Below are 20,722 nucleotides of genomic sequence, written 5' to 3'. Positions count from 1 at the left end.
AAGGAAGGAAGGAAGGAAGGAAGGAAGGAAGGAAGGAAGGAAGGAAGGAAGGAAGGAAGGGAAAGGAAAGAAAGAAAATTTTGAGTATGCCAAGCTGGGATTAATCTGAGATTTATCTGATATACTGGTTCTGGGCTTGTGTTTGAGGTAATTGCTCTTGAAGGGAATAGTACACTGTCTGCCTGAGCATTTTGACCAGTACTATTCAAACCTCGATGAGTGTGAATCACTTTGAGATCATGTCCACATGCCAGTTCTAAATCTGCACACACAAGGCAGCCAAGTCTTTTGAACTCGTACCCCTACGGCATCCTGTTGGTTCTCAAAAGAACCCCATGCCAAGGACTTTGACATTCTCGCTCCAGTTCAGGTGTCATCTGTGCAAGGCCTGGGTGCTTGGGCTGGCCTTTGCTTTAATTAGCTTTTAGGGAGAGATATTTTTACTTTCCTGTGGTTAATCCTCTGGCCTAGAACTCTCCATTACAAACAGTGACCGTTAGCAATAGGTGAGATGGACATGCTGGAACATGCTGGAACATGCTCCCTCTTTCATCAGATGGCTCTGAGTCCATTCTTAGGCCACATATTTCATAGTGAGGTCATCAGAACTAGAAATGATCGTGAGTGGCTTAGCATAAGCTCCACTATTCCACATGCCTTTGGCTTCCTCTTTTGAACATTGGACCAAGCCTTCCACTATAACCATTGCCTAGCCCAAGATTCAGCCAAGAGTCTTGTAACACTTGCAACTTCATCAGGTGATAAAGGAAGTGCCGGGCTGCCAGGGAGAAGAGGAGAGCCGGGACAGCACGGACCACCTGGCCTTCACAGAGGGGAGCCTGGGAGGAATGGAGAGCCTGGATTCCCTGGACCCCCCGGCCCTCCGGGCTTACCCGGGCTCAGAGGGGTCATTGGTTTCCCAGGATTACCCGGGGACCAGGTAAGGGGCTGCTATTGCATGAGGGAAGAGAAGTAATCCTTTCCCTTTATGCTCTAGTGTCTCCGGAGGAGTTATGATTTGCCAGAGTACATATCATTGTCCTGTACTGGTCACTGGAAAGTGAAGGAGTGTATAAAGAAAAAATAGGACCCTCTGGAAGACCATAATGTAAATGAAATTTCCAACCAGTGCTCATGACTGGCTCCTGTAATGTGGCTAAACAAGTCACATTATCTGCATAAGCCCGCACAGTTTTTCCATAACACCATAAAAATTGGTCACATGACCAGTGGTTTACTGGGAGTGGGGGTGGGGAATGTCATCCTTAAAAAATAAAATAAAATAACAACACTCCAATTCTGGATTCTAAGCTTTCCCATCTAATTCAAAACACTGTAGATTTTTGTTGTAAGTTTATTTCCCCTTCATAATCATGAGTTTCATAGCTCTTAAAAGGAAATAGAATAGAATAGTAGTTTCATCATACTCCTAAAAATGCATAACAAAATTAACTATATATCTTTTGGGATGAGATCGGTTTTTAAAGTTTGTGATATGACTTTATAATACTTTATTTATTTAGTGTCAATTCATTTGTTCAAAACTTAAAATTCAAGATATATATCTACATATATCCACATACATGGATATATACATATATATTTATATTTATATTTATGGATCTGAGGATCATGGCTCAAAGCCAGCCCAGGCAGTGAAGTCTGTGGGACTCTTATCTCCAGTTAACCACCAGAAAACTAGAAGTGACACTGTGGCTCAAAGTGGTAGAATGCTAGGCTTGAGCTGAAGAGCTCAGGGACAGCTCCCAGGCCCAGAGTTCAAGCCCCACAACTGACAAAAAGAAAAGGAATATCTGTTGGCATTGGTAGCTCTTTTTCTAGGGGAGTTTTATCAACTTTTATAAGCTAGACACATTTCTTTACCATTGTAAGTTCTATAAGCCAGTTGCTTGCACAAAGGTGTAAGTGGGTAGCTTGAGTTCTGCATGGGAAACACAAAGCCTCACTTCTGTTCCATTAAATCATCAGGGTGAACAAGGTTTCCCAGGCCCACGTGGATTCTCAGGAAATGATGGAGGAAGAGGACCCAAAGGTACAGAAGACAAATTCATCTCAAATGTCTAGTCCTGGGTGCTTGTAACATTGTGAATAGGCAACTTTTGAATAACAAACAAAGGGTATCAAACACAATGGAACATACAAGGGAGTGTGATTTTAAGTGTGACCCACCAGTACCCAGCCGGACTCTTCTTAAGAAGACTCTATGGGATAATAAAAATCACCCAAGACCCGAAGGGTACTCTTCTGTCACTCAGCTTCAAAGGGTCCATACAGGAAACAGCATGCTGCAGGTTCATTGGGTCAATCCACCCACTGGGATGGTAGTAGCCATTGACATCCACAGCCACTCACATGACAACGTAGGCTCGAGACCAGACCCACTCCCATGAGCAGTGTCCCACGGGAAATCCCAAGTCCCATTGAAGCCAGGTTCTCTTCTGAGAACTGTGTACACTAAGCTGATAAGGAGAATCATGCGGTTAGAGGAATCATGGCCAAAGCCATCAACTCCCACTAGGTGTTCACAGTTTACTTAAGAATTTCTGAGTCAGTGGAAATTTGTAATTGTGATTGCAAATTGTAATAGCAATTTCTGTTTTCTTCAAAGGGCTGGATCATAAAAATGTTCAGGTTTGTGGGCATATGGCTCATTCACAACTACATAACTGTGCTGTTGTAATATAAAAGCAGCCATAGACATTATATGAACATAAAGGAGAGGGTATGTTCCAATAAAACTTTATTTATAAAACAGACTGACCAGTAGGTTTGACTCCACTGGCCTTAACTTATCTTGTGACCCCCAAATTTTTGCCTTGTAAACACAACAGGCATTCTACCCTTAACAGATATTCAGGGAAACTGAAATAGAAAGTTGAATCAAGATTTAAAATTGTCCTTAGAGAAGGAGAGATCTTATTAACTCTTTATTCAAACTGCAATCAGGACATCTTTTTTAAAATTATTATTGGAGGTAAAAGTCTCACAGACTTTCCTGCCCAGGCTGGCTTTGAACCGTGATCCTCAGATCTCAGCCTCCTGAGTAGCTAGGATTACAGGCGTGAGCCACCAGCACCCAATTGTTCTCTATTTTTTTTGTGTGTGTGAAAATACTGTACAGAGGGGTTACAATTACATGGGCAAGATAATGAGTACATTTCTTATCAAGCATTGTAGCCTCCTCCTTTGTTTCCCCTTCCCATCCCATCCTCCCCCCACCCCCCCAGCCCTCGCCCTGCACCAAAGTTGTAAAGTTCATTTTTGACATAACGACTTGTACATCTCATTGTTGCAATGGGCAATCAGGATATCTTGACTTATCTTTTTCCTTTCTTTCTTACTTTCTTTTTTTTTTCTGTGCTGGCCCTAGGGCTTAAACAGTGCCTGGGTGCTGTCTCTGAGCTTTTTCACCCAAGGCTACTGCTCTACCACTTGAACCACAGAACAATTTCTGGCATTTTTGGTGGTTAATTGGACATAAGAGTCTCATAGCCTTTCCTGCCTTGGCTGGCTCCAAACTGAGAACCTCAACTCCTCAGATCTCAGCCTCCTTAGTAGCTAGGATTACAGACATGAGCCACAAAGCCTGGCAGGATATCTTAAATTACAGTGTTTGTACAGGACCTTTAATAGGTCCTCTATCTTGATGTATCACTAGGCTAATACTTTTCTTTAAATATGCTTGAAAATTATTCATCTTCCTTACTTTTGACTTCACCTCACTTACTGTGAATTCACAGGTATGACATTCAGTTACAGATTATTTTAATAGAAATGAACATAACTAACTTTAAAATGTAAATTCCTAATGGATGAGCCACAGGAAATATACCACTAATGGTAACATCCTTTATGAAACACACTCAGTAAATAACAAAACTGCTATATGAAAATGTGAACTGTGCACAGCCATTGATTCAACAAGAATAATCTAGTTCTATGATTACAAAGAGTGAGAATTTTAAATTTAGTTTTGATATCTGTGATTCAGAACTCATTCATCTTCTAAATTCATATGGATTTATTATCATCCCTTTCTTCGTTCATAGTTAAAAAATACTTTCCTTCATGCTTATATTGGCCTATGCTTACAGGAAGCCAAAATGTACTCAGAATACTTGCAATCGGAGATATTTTTTCATGGATCCACCAAATCAGAGTTAAGAGTTCTTCTAGACAGTGAGGCTGAAGAAATCTAGCCATTAGCAACCTGTGCTTTTGTGCTTCTCTCCACAATCTGGTTTTCACATACTGATCTATCACCTGGCTTTGTCAGTTTCTAGTATCTTTTTCTTGTGTATTTTGGGATATGTATGGGTTATCACCAACATGTTCTTCATCAGAGCAAACCATAACCATCCAACAACCAAGGATCTCACCTTCTTGTTTCTTGAAATTACAACTTCTTTGAGAAAGACTGGCTAACTGGAGAAGAACCAGATTCCTACCCCAATGAGCAATTAGCTGTGGTGCTCAGTAGGACCAGAGTGGCAGCACCCAGGCATAAGGCATGCTATCATGTTAGTAGGCAGATACTATAAAACATGCCTCAATTACCCCTCTTCCCTCTAACCCCATCTGTTGCCTTGCCCTTCCCTCCCACTCTACCTTGAGCCCTTTATGTTACTAGAAACAACATACACAACCTTGTTGAGCAGCCCTGTGAGACTAGGTCCGTGTCCGTTGAATATCCCCTCTCTGGTCAAATCTTCAAGAAAGGATGCCTTTGTGATTTTATTTTTACAAGGACACTGGGCTGGCTGAGCTTTCTTGTGAGAGATCTTGAAATGGCAGGAGGGGAAGGGATGATTTCTACTTTCTGTCTGTAAAACAAACAGAAGGAGAGAATTGATTAATGCCTGGTAATTTCTTAAAAAGCAACCTAAATTTGAAACATAGTAAGGGACTTTAAACATTCAAACTTACTAAGATTTATAGATTGTTGGGAACTGTGAAATTGTTCTATGTGGCATTTAAATCACATCTTGTATTCATATTACCATTTGTTCTTATTAAGAAAAAAAAGTCATCAAAAAATGTCTCCCCTTGAATACTTGAAGTTTCTAAAGACAAATACCATGGGGATTGTCCAGACATGTATATGAGACCAAATAAATAACATCCTTTGTATTTTGTCACTCGCAGGAATCAAAGGTGACCCTGCCAGTCTGTATGGTCTACCGGGACCAAAGGGCAAGCCTGGCAGCCTCGGATGTCCAGGTATGGCTACCAATGTGTCTATTTAAAACAATAAAAGAGCTTGAATGAAGACCTTACTTTCCCCACCCCCGCTCTGACTAGTGGTGATTGTACTAACCCCAACGAGATTTGCATGGAAAGGATCTCGTGGAAGGCTCAGTACTGGGTGGGCTGGAGGCCTTCCACCACCGGTCACCTGACTAATGACATGTACACAGCAATCCATTCGCCTTGGCCTTCCCACATCATCGTAAAATCGAAAGTGGATACTGACTTTTTAAAAAAATGATCTCTATCATTTTAGGTGGCCACAGGTTATCCTGGAAACCCTATCTCTCCCAATGAGTAGAGAAGAACCAAATCCAGAATGGCTTGTTTTAGAATATTCTAGAACTGCTGAGCTATTCTCTTTCATTAGACATTGCCATGGGAAGGGGGCTGGCTTAGTTATTTGGGTGTTTTTGTTTTTTGGGTTTTTTTGCTGCTGTTATTTCTTTTTTCTGGACATGTCCACTACATACAATTCTGGCATAGAATGTGGTGTAGATAAATGAGCTGTGATTACGGGGATCATAGGGAAATACAAGTATGGGATGAATCTAATGTGAGCTTAAGGAGTGTTATTAGGGTTTCTTGGCTACAAAAATGTTATTTTGGCAGTGTGGGAAAATGTTCTTCTTTTTCAGGCTCACTTCCTAAAGTATCTAGGGATAGAAATCTATGATAGCTATGATTTCCTTTAAAATATTTCATCATTTAACAATGTATTTGTAAAGAGCCAAAATATCACCCTCTCCATCTAGAAATTCTACTGCCAGGAATTTTTCCTAAGGAAATAATTTAATAGGAAAAGAATTGATTAAAGCTGTATAAAGAACATTATGTGTAATAGTAAAAGTAGTTAAAAATAACTTGAACGGCCAATGTAGGGGAAATTCGATTATTTAATTTAATTGAGATTGAATCAGTAAAATAGAATCCAGTCATTTTAAAATTGATACACTGTGGCAAACTTAAAAAACAATTCTTATGATACAACACTAATTTTAGAATTAGAAAATAAAATCATGCGTATTATTTGCACATGTGCATTCAAATAGAAAACTAGGTTAAGGGCATTTTGTTTGCCAGATTTTTTCCCGATATACTTCCTTTGCAATGGGAAAATACAAGAGTTAGGGTAGAAAAGTATAGCACGTGCCAGGTGCCAGTGGCTCACACCTGTGATCCTAGCTACTCAGGAGGCTGAGAGCTGAGGATTGCTGTTCAAAGCCATCCTGGCAGGAAAAGTCTGTGAGAGTCTTATCTCCAATAAACTACCAACATGCCAAAAGTGTGGTTCAACTGGTAGAGTGCTAGCTTTTGAGCAAAAGAAGCTCAGGGCAGCACCCAGGCCCCGAGTTCAAGCCCTAGGACCAGCACGTACACACATAAAAAAAGTATGATCAGAAGCTCAAACAGGCATCCCACAGCTACTTAGACGAGGGCCATTCCTTCTTTAGGACATGTTGGAGCCCCTGGAGAGCGAGGACTGCCTGGAGATCAAGGGCCGAGAGGACCCCCTGGAAGACCAGGACCACCTGGCTCCATGGGACCCCCAGGGTGTCCAGGTAAAGTCAGGAAACCTGATGCATTCCCTTAAACCTGCTTTGAGATGGGCTGCTTTGTTTCCTACCCCTGTGCCTTTGGACCAGTCACTTAAATGTCTTCCCCATTCTTCCTTGTATTAAGTTAGTTGTAGGTAACTGCTTGCCCCAATCACGGGGAGTAAAGTAAGACAATTCTCCTAACATTCCAACATGGTGTCAAGCGTCCTTCCTCCCTGTTGCTCTCAGGTGAACAGGGGCTGCCTGGGCTGGAGGGCCAACCAGGAGACATGGGAGACCTTGGGCCTAGAGGTCTCCCAGGGAATCCCGGCATTCCAGGTCCTCCAGGAGTGAAAGGTAAGTTGGAAGGTGCCCAGCCTCTCAGAATGATAGTGCCCAGCGCAATGACAGTAACTTCACAGGGCTTTCCTGAGCTGGTAGCTGTGCTCCAGGTCATGACACTCTGTCCTGGATGCCAACAACTTCTTCCTAACTGCCCTACCCAGAGCTTCAGACAGTGCCCACATAAGCATCGATTGACCTGATTCAAGAATGAACTACCTTTTACTGGTGAAGATGCAGGATACTCTCTGTCTACCTCATTTCTCAGCACATCTAGCCAATGTTGTTGTTGTTGTTGTTTTTAACTAGGTCAGGTCTATCTATTTATTCTCTAAAGAGATAGTCTTAACTCTTTCACGTCCTAGATTCTGGGTTAGAAGCTGGGAATATAATCTTGAAGAAAAATAGACATATACCCTGCCTTCATGGAGCTCACTTTCTAGCAAAAGAGATAGACATTGAAGAAATATATGTAAATAAAGATAGATTTACCTATTGTGATAGTTGCAGAGGCGGAGGAGAGGAAAGGACAAGGTATTATGGAGAAAGAGTAACGAGTATTCATTATCATTGTTCCAGAAACCAACTTCATGCGTGCATTCTTTGGATCTTAAAGGTCATAGAGGAGTGGTCATAAGTGAATATAATATGCTACAATACAATATGGTTGTTATGGTCACATTCATCTATGATATCTAGCTTCCTTCAGTTCATTTCTCTTATTTTGGAAAAATAATGCCTTTTCCATGAAATTTTCTCTATATCTCTAGCATAATACCTACACTGTATCACATATGTTTGCTGAGAGACCCTTCTTACCAAATAGAATAGGATTATTTTTTTAAAGTAGGATCTTTTTAATATGATTGGTACCTTGTAAATATACAATAAGTATTTTGGGTGTCAGGATAAACTAATGAATGAATGTATAATAAACTAATAACTTAAATAAATACTCAAATTATTGTACTACAGAGTCACTAGTTGATGGTCAAGGCCTACATCTCCACCAATAGTTGAAGGTTCCAGCTTACTTGGTAGGTCTCTGTAGCCAAGTTCCCTTCATTTATTTCCTGTTATTCCCTCTTCTCTTGCCCTCTACTCATTGACATATATATGTGTATGTCATATACATATATTTATGTGACATACACACATATATTTCAATCATATATAGGTTATACACATATGTATATATATGTATATACATACCAAATGTGGATAAAATGAAATGATCTCTTCTCAGAACTAGAAACTACTAATCATGTTATTGTTTGCAAAATCCAAATTCTATTTTTCCCTCTTCTCCTCTCATTGACAGCCTTCAAACATTTCCAGTATTTTAGCAAGTGTAAAATGACTTGTATTCCTCAGTGTAATTCTACAGAGTTAAGGTATTTACTTTGAAGAGTCAGTACTCATGGATTTCTACACAATCAAATAGTATCATGGGAAAAGTTTCCATAACAGAACACAATAGCTGAATACTGTTCTCTTTCTGCATTGAAGATTTTTTGTTTTGTTTTGTTTTTTGTTTAGCAATGTGAAGAACAGCTACTCATAATGATTTCAGACTATCAAACAAAACAATCATTCTGCTATTTACACCTTTTCCTTCTGGTGATTGTGGCCATTTCCTGTTTCTGGAAAGTCATGCATTCTCTGGGGCTATTCTTCTACATCCTTTTGTGTCTGGAAGGAGTTGGTAACAAACCAAAAGAAAGCATTTTCTGTTACTAACTCCTTCTAATGTCTTTCCACTTCTCAGCCTTCCAGTTTAGTAGAAGAGCAAGGACTTAGAATACTAAAGACTTCTGAGTATCTTAGTGCCACAGCACAATCTTATTTTGACCCAAATGACAAGGCTCAGGTAACTATTAGTGATTCATCTCTTTTCCCTTGAGCTTGCATTTATTTATTTATTTACTTACTTACTTACTTATTTTATTGTACCCTTTCTGGGGCTTGAACTCAGGAGCTGGGCATTATCCTGAGGATTATGTTTTTGTTTTGTTTTTAATCAGAGATAAGAGTCTCATACTTTCCTGCTCAGGCTGGCTTTGAACCATGATCCTCAGATTTTATCCTTCTGAGTAGCAAGGGTTACAGGCATGAGCCACCAGTGCCTGACTTAGGTTTGTATTTACCACTTCACTTCAGTATGGTATTACTAACAGAAATGAGTAGCTAAGAATTGGTTCTATAAATGACTTGAAAAGTAATCACTAACTACATTACAATTCTATGCAATGAAATAATTTGTTAAAAAGAGACAGGGAGGAGGTAGGTAAACAATCAACCCCGCACAATTTCATAGCAGGTAGAGACGGGTATTATAGTAACACCTTCTGACCACATAGTGGCAGTATTTCACTATAGACAGCCCAGTGAACGTTCAGGCTTCACAGACCAGAACAAAACCGAACAGTGGAAAAAAGACATTCCTAAAATAAAAATACCTACCTACAGTATAAACTCATTGTTGCAGTATATCATGCTGATAGTAAAGTGAACAATACCCCAGCAGGAACACTTTGAACTAAGAAACTAAATATTTGAAGTATGTTCTAAATAAGTCAAGGGGACTGATTATCTTGTTTGCACAAACCAGCTGCTGAAATCAAAAAGTTGTTTGCTCTGTGAGAACAGGCCATATGGTTTTTTGGAGTACTGCTTGTGCTCACTCAGATTTAAACTTTAACTTGGACATATGCTAAAAGTGGCTTGATTCCGAGATTTTAAAATACGTATGCCCTCCAGAAGAACAGCATCCAGTTCTTAGTTGGGTGTCTATTCAAGGCTGGAGTGATGGATCCCTAGAGTCAACTAGCTGTAATATCACCTTGTCTAGAATGTACACTGGGGGTTTTAGGTCATGACAAGTAAACCATTTTACTTAAAGAAAATGCTTTGAGCTGGGTGCCAGTGGCTCCCACCTGTAATCCTAGCTACTCAGGAGGCTGAGATCTGAGGATCAAGGTTCAAAGCCAGCCTGGGCAGGAAAGTCTGTGAGACTCTTATCTCCATTAAAACACTCAAAAAACCAGAAGTGGCACTGTGGTTCAAGTGGTAGAGTGCTAGCCTTGAGCTGAAGAGCTGAGGGACAGCGCCCAGGCCTAGACTTCAAGCCCTCACAACTGACAAAGGAAAAGAAAAGAAAAGAAAGTGCTTTGAGTTGTCTTTTACTAGGAAATAAATGCCATGTGCCTTAGAGATGTGAAAACCACAGAAATGTTCTGTCCTTTTTTTTTTTTTTTTTGGTTGGCTGTGGAGCCTAAACTCTGGGCCTGGGCGCTGCCCCTCAGCATTTTAGCTCAAGGCTAGCACTCTACCACTTGAGCCACAGTGGCACTTCTGGTTTTTTCTGCTTATGTGGTGCTGAGGAATTGAACCCAGGGCCTCATGCATGCGAGGCAAGCTCTCTACCTCTGAGCCACCTTCCCAGCCCCATACCCCATGAGTAGTTTGTTCACCTCCTCCCTTCCTTCCTCTTCCTCATCACTTCCCAAATTTGATGTCATTATTCTGACACATCAAAGATTATTTCTGATTAGCTCCTTATCACAAAATACATCTAAGAACTCTAGGGAAACATGTCTTAGTTCATTCATGTGTTTGCTGCACTTAAAAAAAATTAGATCATACTTAAGAATCATTTTTTGATGATTTTCAAACATTTCCTCTAAGTCACAAAGATCTACCGTTTCTACCTACCTTAAAGCTGAGGTGACCAGCTAAGTCTGAAGGACTGTCTTAGGATAGAGAACTTCCAGTGTGAAAACCCAAGGAAAGCCCCAGCCAATAGGGTTATGTTGGTGAGTCCATTAAAAGTGTAAAGCTGTGTACCTTTCCTGGGGTACAGGGTAGCATTTCAGGTTTCAGATTTAAAACAAATACACCCTGAGAATAGGAATCTAGTCACAGAAAGTGGGCTGCCCACACAGATAGAAGGCACAAGCGTCCCGGGGCAGTGTAGAGGAAGAGCAGGCTGGCCTGCGCATGCAGAGCCACACAGCCACAAATGATGGCCCTGAACCAGAAGGCTGATCAGAGAGGTGAATAAAAATTCCTCATTACCCAGGAATGTGCTTTGTTAGCCTAATTGCCTCTCATCTGCACTGTATATATTTTATGCATGAACAACCTTCTGATTTAGAGATGGGATTGATAAAAGCTTTCAGTAAAAGGAAAAATTACCCTTAAAACCCTCCCCAGATGTAGCTGCATTCAATTTAGAAAGATAACATTGGGTCAGAGAAGGGTCGGCCAGTTCAACAATGGCAAGGGGCTGGGCCCTGACAGTCCAGGATCTGGATGTGTTGATGTGACAATGGGTGAGCTGGCAGAGGCTGGGACATTCCTCCCTCAGCCAAGTCCCCAAGCCATCCATCTTGTCAGATCACGCTGGAGATCAAAACACATGGAAAGAGCAGAGTAGTCTCAAAATTTTATTATCATTTCAGATAGATTGCAATAAATATCCAGATTTGGCAGCTGAAGAAGATCCCCGTGTTCTTTTGGTGCACACTTGAAAGACTGGCTCATAAAATAGGCAAAGAGGACTGGAAAATAAGCGAAGCCAGAACTGTTTTTTTTTTTTTTTTAAAAAAAAGTGGTTAGGAAACAAGAGATTTAGAGAAAATAAGGATTTATTCCCATTTTTGTTTCCAAGTGCAAGAGCATATGGCTCCTTTGAAATGACCTAAAGTTACGATTTTAAAAAGAAGGTAACAATTGTCTCTTTAAAATGCTGGCGATAAATAGGAGGGAACCACCTAACTCTACCAGCTTCCTAGATGTACACAGAGGGTCTGATTTAATGCCCAGAGAATAATTAGCACTTGAATAATTTATATATAAGAGGAGTCCTTCAAATTCTCTAAATTGTATTTTCCATATATATATATATATATATATATATAAATTTTTTTTAAATTGTGGCTGAGCACCATACCTGTAATCCTTGCTACTTAGGAGGCTGAAGTCTGAGGACTGTAGTTTGAAACCAACCTAGGTTAAAAAAAAATCACGAGACTCTTATCCGACATGAACCATCAAAAAGCCAGCCATGGATCTGTGGCTCAAGTGGTATTACACTAGCTTTGAGGAAAAAATGAAAAAGATAAAAATCTCAAGACCATTGCCTAGTTCTTGAATTCAAGCCCCAAGACCAGCATGAAACCAAACAAAAAGTTTGTGGTATGCACACAAATTATAATTCACTCTTTTTAAGAACTAGATTTCTCTCTACCTGTTCAGTGCCTGGCCCTCCTTGTCTACCCTTTCCCATTTACTTCTTCAATAGGTAACCACACACTGAACATCTACTATTACTATGTACCAGCAAGCACACTGAGCCTGGGGCTAGAAGACCCACAGGACCAAGTCTTGTTCTCTGACGTATAAGTAAGGGAGACAGCTGGCTAAGGGTAGGGTTGTTTACAGCACAGCACAGGTATGGTTGGTCCATGGAATCCTGTGTAGGTACTTTTGGTATAGCGAGGGACACTTGATGTAGGTCTGGTCATATAAGCTGAAAGTTGTCTCAAATGTCAAAAATTTGAAGCTGAACTGAGTGAATGTCTATGTATCAAGAACCTTCTGTCTTGAGTGAGAAAGAATAACTCCTTTTGCAGCATCCAGAAATGGAACAGTCACCAGACTTGACCAGAGAGGTATTTCTTTCCTGAATCCCTCAGTGGAGGATGGGTGGAGAAGATGGGTGGGATACCATGTGACTGGGATCAGGAGGAGCCCGACATATTCGTTTTCCATTCCTCCCTTATTTCCATCCTCTTCCCTCCTTCCATCTTCCTCTGAGTTGATGCTTGCCAGTTAGAAAACTCTCCTTTGAAAAAGTGAACTACAACACAAAGTCCAACAGTGGAAAGCCCTAAAAGAAAAGTTTCAAGTGGAAGTGGTCAGTGACAACTTGATTCTCAAAGACAAAGGCGTCCATGGGATAACTAATGTCTGCTTACAGAGTCTGGAGCTTGAATTCAGTGATCAACATAAAATCGGGTCAATTGTTTTCAAAAGGTATCAGAATGGTTCAGAACAAAGGTGTTGGGAAAAAATACCTGCGGTTGAATTGACCTTGCAGGCCTATTTTCCCAGGTAGCAGGGTGCTTACAATAGAGACAGGGAGGACAGGTAGGCCTCAGGATGCGATGGCTGTCCTGTTGTCTTACTGTGTTGACATGGAAAGAACTGGAAGAAGTTAAGACCCACAGACCCTGGTGGGGAGAAAAGACCCACCTGGATGGGAGGAGATCGGATTTGCTCCCACCTTAACTCTTCTCCTCATCTCCAGTGATTTCATTATCGTCAAATCAAAGGTCACTTTCTGCAAGAGGCAGTGATTCTAGACTGTATCTGGGCATGAGATCCCCAGTAAGACGTTCACGTGACAGAATGTGTCTACCATCGCCTTTGGCGTGCCCTCTGGTTTGGATCTGTGGCCAGAGTAGAAATCAGCCATCAGTGGCTTCTCTGGTCTTTGTGACACAGGCCTGTGGTGTGTTTCAGGTCCTGCTGGGTCTCCTGGCCTGAATGGCTTACATGGCTTGAAAGGTGAAAAAGGAAGCAAAGGTGCTTCAGGTAAGATCAAACCATTCGCAAAGGAATCAGCTTTATTTCAGAAGACCCTGAGATGAAGTAGTGCACTCTCCTATTTCTTCACTGCATAGGACTTGAGAGTAAAACTAAAAAAAAAAATAAAAAACAACCAATTTAATCTACAGACACAGTATTGCGATTATCTCTAGCACTGCTAATCATTTACATATAAAGGATGTTAAAAAAATAAAAAAGAAGAAATGATTGGCTCACAGTATGTTTGGTTGGTTTTGAGACAGGCTCCGTGCTAAAAACACTAAGAACCATTGCTTACATGGAGCTTAATTTTTAGATATTATGAGTAACAAATAAATAGTCCAGGTACAAATAAAATAACCCCAGCATTGTTTTGTTTTGTGTAGCTATGTATTGTACCACCACATGGATGTGATTAGAACCATTTGCAGCCTTTAATGTCAGTGCCAAGAAAAATTACCAGAACCATTTGTTGTTATTTTTGATAAATCAGGTTCATCTTCAATATTTGGGGTTTTAGCCTGTTCCAAAAATTACACATTTGTGATGTTACTTTTTCAGCCAAATAATAACCAGACAAAGCATCAGGGAGGACCAACATGTAAACTTTAGTGGGAAATAAAGATATAATTGTGTGGCTAGGTATAAATATCTTGATGGTGAGATGAAATCTTTATAGAATTTGGAATTTGATCACTTTGGATTTGCTTAGTAGATCTTTTCAATTAAATATCTGATTAAGTATGTACTTCTTCCCAGAAACCAATGACGTTTATCCCATTAATAGAAAACTCCAAAACATGATAACTCTTTTTATGTTGCTATTTCCACTTCAAAGAAATTGACTCACAATGATTTATTGTTGTATCTTATTTCTTTTTGCTTTACCCATTGAAAGAATTAGAGCATTGATGGTGTTCCCTAAACTCTCTCTCTCTCTCTCTTTTCTTCTTTAATCTGAGAAATAATCATAAAGAAAATAAAGCCTGGAGCTGACCTTGTGCTGGGTCATCAAGGATAATGACAATCCGGCAATGGGACACGATGCCTGCCTGTCCCTAATACAGTCAGACAGTGTTCTTGCACACACCAGTTCTCTGTCACACTCCTGTGGGGCAGCAGGCATTTTTCATGCACCATGTGCTGACAAATAAGAATAGAATGTAATATTGCTGCTCTTCTCCTCATGAAGGTTTGTATGAAATGGGTCCACCAGGCCCAATGGGACTACCTGGGATAAAAGGGGAGAGAGGAGACCCCGGGAGCCCCGGAATTTCTCCTCCAGGTCCTATTGGAGAAAAAGGTTTCCCAGGCCCCCCAGGTAAGAAGCAGCATGCTTTGTCTCCTCTCTCAACAATTAATTCTGAAACTTGGTCCATGTAATGTGGCTCACCTGTGAACATGTGTGTACACAGGGCCGCCCGGGCCACCTGGTCCTGCAGGTGCTCCAGGAAGAGCTCCGGAGGGTGACATTCCTGAACAAGGCCCACCTGGAGATCAGGGACTTCCTGGCCCTGATGGTCCCAGAGGTATGATTAGATGATGGCAGAGACTGGCTCTCTTTGCTAGATGCTGCCAGCTCAGCAGGACTGTAGGACCAGACCACGGCAGAGCAGCAATGCCCGGAAACCCCATCAATTTGGCAGACTGGGTGGAATATGGGTAGTGGTGGGCACTCATCACCATATTCAGGTCCCAGCCCCTGACTCTTCTATGTCAACTCTGCCCTGTCATCTCTGCCTAGATGCAAACAGAATGCAGAGCAAGCATCATATCACCGCCTTGGAGCTGCTCAGTGAGGCTTCAGAGATGCCCGTTAGGTGGCAGGACCTAGGCCTGCTGCACACAGATGTCCTGAGAGGCCGGTAGCTTGTAATCCCTCTCACCACGTCACAAGGACGCCTTCTGAAAGGGCAAGATTTGGGGAGCTCTTGTAAGCTAGCTGACTTTTTATTTAGGAGTCATCTCATGCCCACAGATTGTCCCGTGCAGTTCTCACAAGCTTCTAGAATTCTTCTACAGAGACATAAATATCATTTGGGGATGTTTATAACTTTAAGAAGAATAGAATTGTCCAGTGCAAAACAAAAAATCAAAGCGATAAAATATTCTAAGAAATATAAATGCCCAATGAAAAAGTATTTGTGATCAACTTATTCCTGTCTGTAGATACTTGTTTTCAAATAGAGTGCTATATTTAATTGCGTGAACATTCATTTTCTATCAGCCATAGTTTTTCAAAAATATATAACCGATTTATAACCAATCCATCCATTAGTCATCCATTCACCCTTTCTTCCTTCCTTCCATTTATCCAGCTACCCACCCTCCATCTATCCCATCTTTCCATTATCCATCCATCTGTCTTATTAAAGTAGTGAGATGACAGCACACATAAAGAGCAGAAGCTGATCTCTCAAAAGGAAATGTCATGGAGAGAGATGAAGTCTTGTGTGGGTTCATTATTTCTTTTTATTTTTTATTTTTTGGGTTCAGTTGTAGGCCTGAACTCTGGGCCTGGATTCTGTCCCTCAGCTCTCAGCTCAAGGCTAGCGCTTTACCACTTGAGCCACATCGCCACTTCCAGCTTTTTTTTCTGCGTATGTGGTGCTGAGGAATTAAACCCAGGGCCTCATGCATGCAAGGCAAGCACTCTACTACTGAGCCACCTTCCCAGCCCGAGGGTTCATTATTTCTAATAGCTCCTAACCCATTATCTTTACCATTTCTAAACTCAGGCTCCATGGGATGTACTCTATATTCACGGTATAATGATTGACATTCATTCTTCTAATCCTCTACTTCCCTTGCCTTTCAAATCACTAAAATTTTCAAGAAGTTCTCTGAGAGCCAATCAACTCCTTTGTCTTTGGCTGAAAGAACATGTTCCCTCCTTTCCTTGTCAGGAGAACCTGGGCCTCCAGGCCCTCCTGGGAGTGTGGATCTTCTGAAAGGGGATCCTGGTGACTATGGCCTACCAGGCGCCCCAGGATCCCCAGGCCCACCAGGTCCTCCTGGATGTCAGGGTATTCCAGGATGCGATGGAAAAGATGGCCAGAAAGGTATGACTATAAGTACCTTACATACTATGTATCTTACAGTAGACCATCTTGGGGGTTCTGTCCTTCTATGGTAAAAGCCTGCTTTTTGGTTTGGGGTTGGGGGAAAAACAGTGACTATTATTTCTAGAATTCCCTGACTTCCACCAAGAGCCTTCAAGTTTGAGTAAAAGTTGGAAAGTTCAGGGTACAGGGCTTTTTTAAATTCCAGTTTGGCTTCATCTGGATCATGGATGTGTTCTCTTTAACCTTTCTGCTTGATCAGTCAGTTTACTTCAGATGGTGGTAGCTCGTCTCAGCCTTCCAGAGTCAGACAATCTTTCACGTGAGATGCTGACTTTGCTCTCTCTTTTTGGATCTTCATGGTAAATCAGACTATTACTGTCGCCAGTCCATTTCATTCTGTGCCCTCATTGTCATGTTTCTTTTAGGACCAATGGGATTTCCAGGGCCTCCTGGCCCCCCTGGCTTTCCTGGTCCACCTGGAGAGAAAGGTTTACCTGGACCTCCAGGAAGAAAAGGGCCCCTGGGCCCTCCAGGTAAACAATTAATGCACGGCCAATTTCTAAGCAACCTGAAGGTGGCATTTTGTCTAAACATCTAGGAGGATCAGAATCCAAAGGTTATCAGTTATTTTGAAATTGTTAAACTCTTGTGAGTTAAACCCTTTTGGATATATGTACTGTATGTACTTTATGTACTTATATTTGGTACGCTTATAAGTGTTTTCCTAACAAATTTAAAAATTAGCTAGGTACCATATAGTTTTAGCAACTCAGTGGGTTGAGATATGAGGATCTTGGTCAGAAGCCTGCCCAGGCAAACAAATTTGAGAGATTCCTTATCTCCAGATAACTAGCAAAAATCTAGAATTGAAGGCATGGTTCCAGTGCTAGTATATCAGCTGTCAACCACTACCACAAGAACAAAAAGCCAAAATCAACTAAGAAAGAATTGGGGAGACAAGGAGAGAGTGTAAATAGGTTTGTATGTTTGATCTTGGCAGAAGTAATATCTTTCAAGATCCTGAATCGATATCATGACAATATAGTAACAACTTAGAATAGTTTGTAATCTCTTAAATTGGTCCTCTAATCCAGAGAATATATAAAGTTCTTTGCTTTATGAGGGATCATATTACAACAGAACAAAGGGCTTGGCACTTAGATTTTTTTTTAAAAAAAATATTTCTTTCCAGTGCCTTACCTATAGAACTTGACAAATTAATACAGAATTTTCAGAAGCCTTTAAATAGACATAGTTCCTAGGCACATTGGTTCAGGGCATATGTACCATAAGAAATCAGCTAGAATTGTGTATTTCTCAAGAGAGTTTCATGTCAAGTTTTCCTAGAGAGGAAAACTCCATTAGTGCTCAGAGCTGTCCCCCCCCCCCCGTCCGTCACATGGCTGAGGACTTCTGCTGAAAATGGGATGCTGTCGTTGTGCACGTCAGCGACGCTGCCTCAAATGATTGCTTAGGTTCTCAGTAAATCAATGTCATTTCTGTCCTAATTTAAACATTCTAACGTCTCTTTCCACCATGTGAAAATCGTGGCATGGCCTCAAATTTTTGGCTTTGGAATCTCCGCAGGCTCCAGAGGTAAGCATTGCTGTGAAGTGAATGGTTAGCCACTCTGGTTGCTTTCTCGTCTCTTCTGCCTTTGCCAGGAAAAGCTAATGCAGAGGAAATGGTTTTTGTGAATTACACCAGAGTATTGTTTTTTGTTTTGTAGAAAGAATGCTACATTATATTAGGTTTTAAGGCCTCCTTTTCCTTGTTTACCCTCCTATCTGTGTCCTAATCATGACCCTCATTATAAATGGTCACAATGGGGTAGGCACTTAGGTTCTAAAATTTCAATTTGGGCTCAAAGTCTGAGTATTCCCATCAATGTTACAGCACACACTAATGTAAGTTCCCTTTATGACTTCTATGGTATAAACACACTGAAAAATCCTTAATACCAACATTATTAAGAGATGGTCCCTTATCCTTCAAACTGTGACAAGCCTTTCCTAGCATACCTTTCTGTCCATTTTCTTTTTCTTTTTTTTTTAACCTTTCTGTCCATTTTCAAAGGACAAATTTCTTGGTGTGTTAAAAAGCAAATGCTCACTTAACAAATCACCATGTAAAAGCAACATATAATTTTGTGCCTGGCACTTTCAATGAAATTAACAAGCATTTCTGAAAAGAGAAAAAGGAAAATAAGTGAATGTGTACATTTGTTCTTTCCTGGTATTTGATATTAACCTTTCTTGCCTTGAATCTAGATGCCATATATTATTTTCAGGGACCTTTGAAGACAAACCACAGCTCTCTTCTTTCAAGTTTTGTTTAAAGAGTAAAGGAAAAAAAAAACAAGCACTGATGTCTCATACCTGCAATCCTGGCTATCAGGAAGCTGAGATTTGAGGATCATAGTTCAGAGCCAGCCCAGACAGAAAAGTTTGTGAGACTTTTAGCTCTAAACTACCAAAAAGCCAGAAATGGAGCTGTGGTTCAAACAGCAGAGTGCTAGCCTTGAGCAAAAGAAGCTCAGTGATAGCACTCCATGCAATGAATTCAAGCCCCAGGACCAGCACCAAAAAAAAAAAAAGCAAAAAGAAATTAAAAACTGTTATATTTTAATATTCATATTTAAAAATAAGTATATTTGAGTTTTTATTTTAGTCCTCTCTGTGTGGCTGTATGAGAAATCATTCGAAGACAACTTTAACATTCTAAATCTAAAATCTAGCCAAAAGACCACCCCATCCCCATTGCCCAGCCACTTCCTCTGGGAAGGCCCAAGCCTCTTTCCCAACTCAGCCATAGTGGTAAAGCCACATTTTACTTTCAAATGAACGTATTGTGAACATCTGTCTGTCCCTGTGCTGCTTGTGTTTTCATACTACGTTTTATGAGAGGCTCAATTTGGATCAGCTTCTAGATTCAAGTCCATTTTTCACAGGCACGTGGAGGATTATAGATGGAAACTTTGTGGTTTGGGTGACATTTTGCTAAGATTTTTCTTAGTGCTTTACTGTTACGATTGCTAAAACTGTTACCCACCTTTGTAGGAATGTGAAGAAAAGCAGAAGGAATCCAATGTTAATATTTTAACATGTTTCCTTTCTTAGAATTTATCACACAGGGATCTCTAGGGTAAGGCTGTGACTTGGGGGTCAAGTATTTGCCTAGCAGGCCCAAGACCCTAAATGCAATCCCCTGTAAAACATGGTGATGATGATATGGAGGCAAGATGATATGATGGTCATTCTGGGTTTTAATCTGGACTCTGCCATCTGTTGCTGTATGATCATAAATGTATCAGTTATTTACTGGTTTTCTTACTTTGTATATGTCTCTTGGACCACTCCAATATTATTTCCTCAAGGAGCAAAGTCATTGGGTTAGAGCTTCTAGTAATTCTGAAATTAGATTATTTTTGTGGATGCTGGGACTGGGGCTTGAACTCAGGGTCTTGTGATCTTGCTTGACATTTTGTTCAAGGCTGGAGCTCTACCACCTAAATCACAACTCCACTTATGGCTTTTTGCTGGTTAATTGAAGATAAGAGTCTCATGGACTTTTCTACCTTGGCTGAGTTCAAACTATGCTCTTCAGATCTTAGCTCTCTGAGTAGCTAGGATTACAAATATGATCTACCAGCATTTGGCTGCAAGTCTGCAATTCTGTTTGAATAACAGACTAGGAAAACCCACCTTACTGCTGTGCTATGAATTAGGAGATAGGTTTTAGAGACAAACCTTATGAAATGCCACGTGTGGCTGGTGCCCCAGCATAAAGTGAGCCTAAAGCTTGGAGATCCCATCAATGTCATGATGCTATTGGTGCCTCAATGAATTGTCACCATAGCATACTTCCACTTCCTCTGGTAATCCATTCATCATACCAGAAGTCAGTGGTCCCTTT

At 40.8% G+C, this 20,722-nt stretch overlaps 1 protein-coding gene across 2 annotated transcripts in view; it reads left to right on the top strand.

The window, feature by feature from the left end:
• The window catches only part of Col4a4 (collagen, type IV, alpha 4), a 118,134-nt gene that overhangs the window by 80,056 nt on the left and 17,356 nt on the right, over positions 1–20,722 (top strand). For both annotated transcript variants that reach the window (XM_013010218.1, XM_013010226.1), the window contains exons 33-43: positions 759–940; positions 1,990–2,053; positions 5,167–5,241; positions 6,723–6,830; positions 7,056–7,163; positions 13,677–13,748; positions 14,935–15,063; positions 15,158–15,271; positions 16,649–16,804; positions 17,233–17,340; positions 18,395–18,403. In XM_013010218.1, coding sequence (XP_012865672.1) covers positions 759–940; positions 1,990–2,053; positions 5,167–5,241; positions 6,723–6,830; positions 7,056–7,163; positions 13,677–13,748; positions 14,935–15,063; positions 15,158–15,271; positions 16,649–16,804; positions 17,233–17,340; positions 18,395–18,403 — 1,125 coding nt within the window. The remainder of the gene's footprint in view (positions 1–758; positions 941–1,989; positions 2,054–5,166; positions 5,242–6,722; positions 6,831–7,055; positions 7,164–13,676; positions 13,749–14,934; positions 15,064–15,157; positions 15,272–16,648; positions 16,805–17,232; positions 17,341–18,394; positions 18,404–20,722) is intronic.

The sequence above is a fragment of the Dipodomys ordii genome, unplaced genomic scaffold (assembly GCF_000151885.1).
Source record: "Dipodomys ordii isolate 6190 unplaced genomic scaffold, Dord_2.0 Scaffold1, whole genome shotgun sequence".
NCBI classification, from domain to species: Eukaryota; Metazoa; Chordata; class Mammalia; order Rodentia; family Heteromyidae; genus Dipodomys; species Dipodomys ordii.
The sequence above is the reverse complement of the archived record's forward strand: the minus strand, read 5'-3'. Positions and strand labels throughout refer to the sequence as shown.